The sequence below is a fragment of the Seriola lalandi genome, unplaced genomic scaffold, assembly GCF_002814215.2.
Source record: "Seriola lalandi dorsalis isolate HSWRI2012SDOR001 ecotype SW California unplaced genomic scaffold, Sedor1 jcf7180002004154, whole genome shotgun sequence".
In the NCBI taxonomy this organism is placed as follows: Eukaryota; Metazoa; Chordata; class Actinopteri; order Carangiformes; family Carangidae; genus Seriola; species Seriola lalandi.
The window spans coordinates 1-1,593 of NW_019474809.1; the positions used below are offsets into that span (position 1 = coordinate 1).

General features: G+C 35.5%; 1 protein-coding gene across 1 annotated transcript; it reads right to left on the reverse strand.

The window, feature by feature from the left end:
* Positions 1 to 1,003: 1,003 nt before the first annotated feature.
* LOC111668594 (olfactory receptor 10A5-like) lies at positions 1,004 to 1,588 on the reverse strand (the record flags this gene model as incomplete). Its single annotated transcript, XM_023424668.2, has 1 exon — positions 1,004 to 1,588. A coding segment is annotated over one exon (585 nt), but the record flags the coding sequence as incomplete, so codon positions are not given.
* Positions 1,589 to 1,593: the final 5 nt, after the last annotated feature.

Here is a 1,593-nt window from a genome sequence, read left to right on the forward strand (position 1 = left end):
AATGGTCAGATTTACCAGCCAAATCACAAAGTAACACAATAAAGTGAGAACAAAGAGAGTGACTCTGTAGTTTGCGGTGCCATTTAACCCTGACAGAGTAAACATTGTAATTACTGACACATTATCCATCATAAAATGTTACAATTTATCATTATTTATCTCTCATTTGAGCAATAGGAATTATATTTGCACAAACTAACCTTTGTGGGAGAAAAAATGGGCATCCTGTTCTGTGTCAACCCATTCCATGATGACTTTATATTCTCTCATGGCAGAAACACTCAATGACGCTGTTAGCGTGGGACTTCAAATTTCCAGTAAGTGATGTGGCATGTGATTTTTTAAAATCATATTATTTTTAAAATTAAGCTGTGTTGAAGACCTTTATGAGGTGAAATTGAGACCACGTAAAATAAAATGCCAACATGTGTGAAGTTAATGGAAAGTAAGTCATGCATGGAGACTTAGAAAAATGTAATCTGTTATCAAAATAGTAATGGTACAAGAAAATAATTTGTCATGTTGTTTATTCATGCAAAACACATATATTTCGAGAATATTTTTAGCTCAACAACAGTAACAAATTATGTTTACACTGGCTAAGGATTGGCAAAATTTATATGTGAAAAAAATGTAAAAGGCATAGTCAGTCGATCTTATTGTTATTTCATTATTACTACACATGGTCTGCATTTGAGTATTGGACTTAATCTCATTCAATATTTTGAGAACAATAAGCATGTGACCACAACACTCACAGTCAGCTTATTTGTGGAACATCTTGTGTAATGTGTGTGTAATGACTGATCCTGATTAAGCCTGATTTCTGTTCTTCCTTAGCGATAGTGTGAGAGTTAATTAAATGACAGTTTTTTTAGGTTTTTTTGACTGTTCCCACACTACTCATAGGTTCTGTATATGTATGTTTTTCCACAGTTGTTTGTACCTATGTGTGCTCATAGAATCATATTCATACAATTTGCCGTGGTGTGGTTCAGACTTATTATTGCATATACCTTGATAACATCCTTAAACTGTGTCTTCTGATTTCTGGTAACTTAAGTCCATACACAAGAGGATTCAGAACTGGAGGAAGGATGACAAACTCCAGCGATAAAATCACAGCAACAAATGGGTTTATCTCTTCAAGATTATACCTGCCCAAGGCAATATCACAAAAACCTGTGATTGAGTAAATCACAAATGAAACCATGTGTGGCAGACAGCTCTGTAATACTTTCCCTTTGAATTCTGCAGATTTCTTCCAGCAAACAGCTACTATTCGTAAATAGGTGTACAGGACATAAAAAAGGGGAAGGAAAACTGTGGCTATGGTCAAAAGCATACCTACTATATTGTTGACAGTAGTGCTGACACATGATAATTTTACAACATTCCAGTTGGCACAAAACACTTTTTGTATCTCATTACCACATAAAGGAAGTCCGGCGGACAGAGAAATGCATGCCGTAAGAACAAAGCCTGGAAAAACCCAAGCCATTGCCACCAAGCTGAAAACGGTTTTACGGCTCATCTTTCTGTGATAGTGTAAAGGATGACAAACAGCCACATATCTATCATAAGCCATAATGC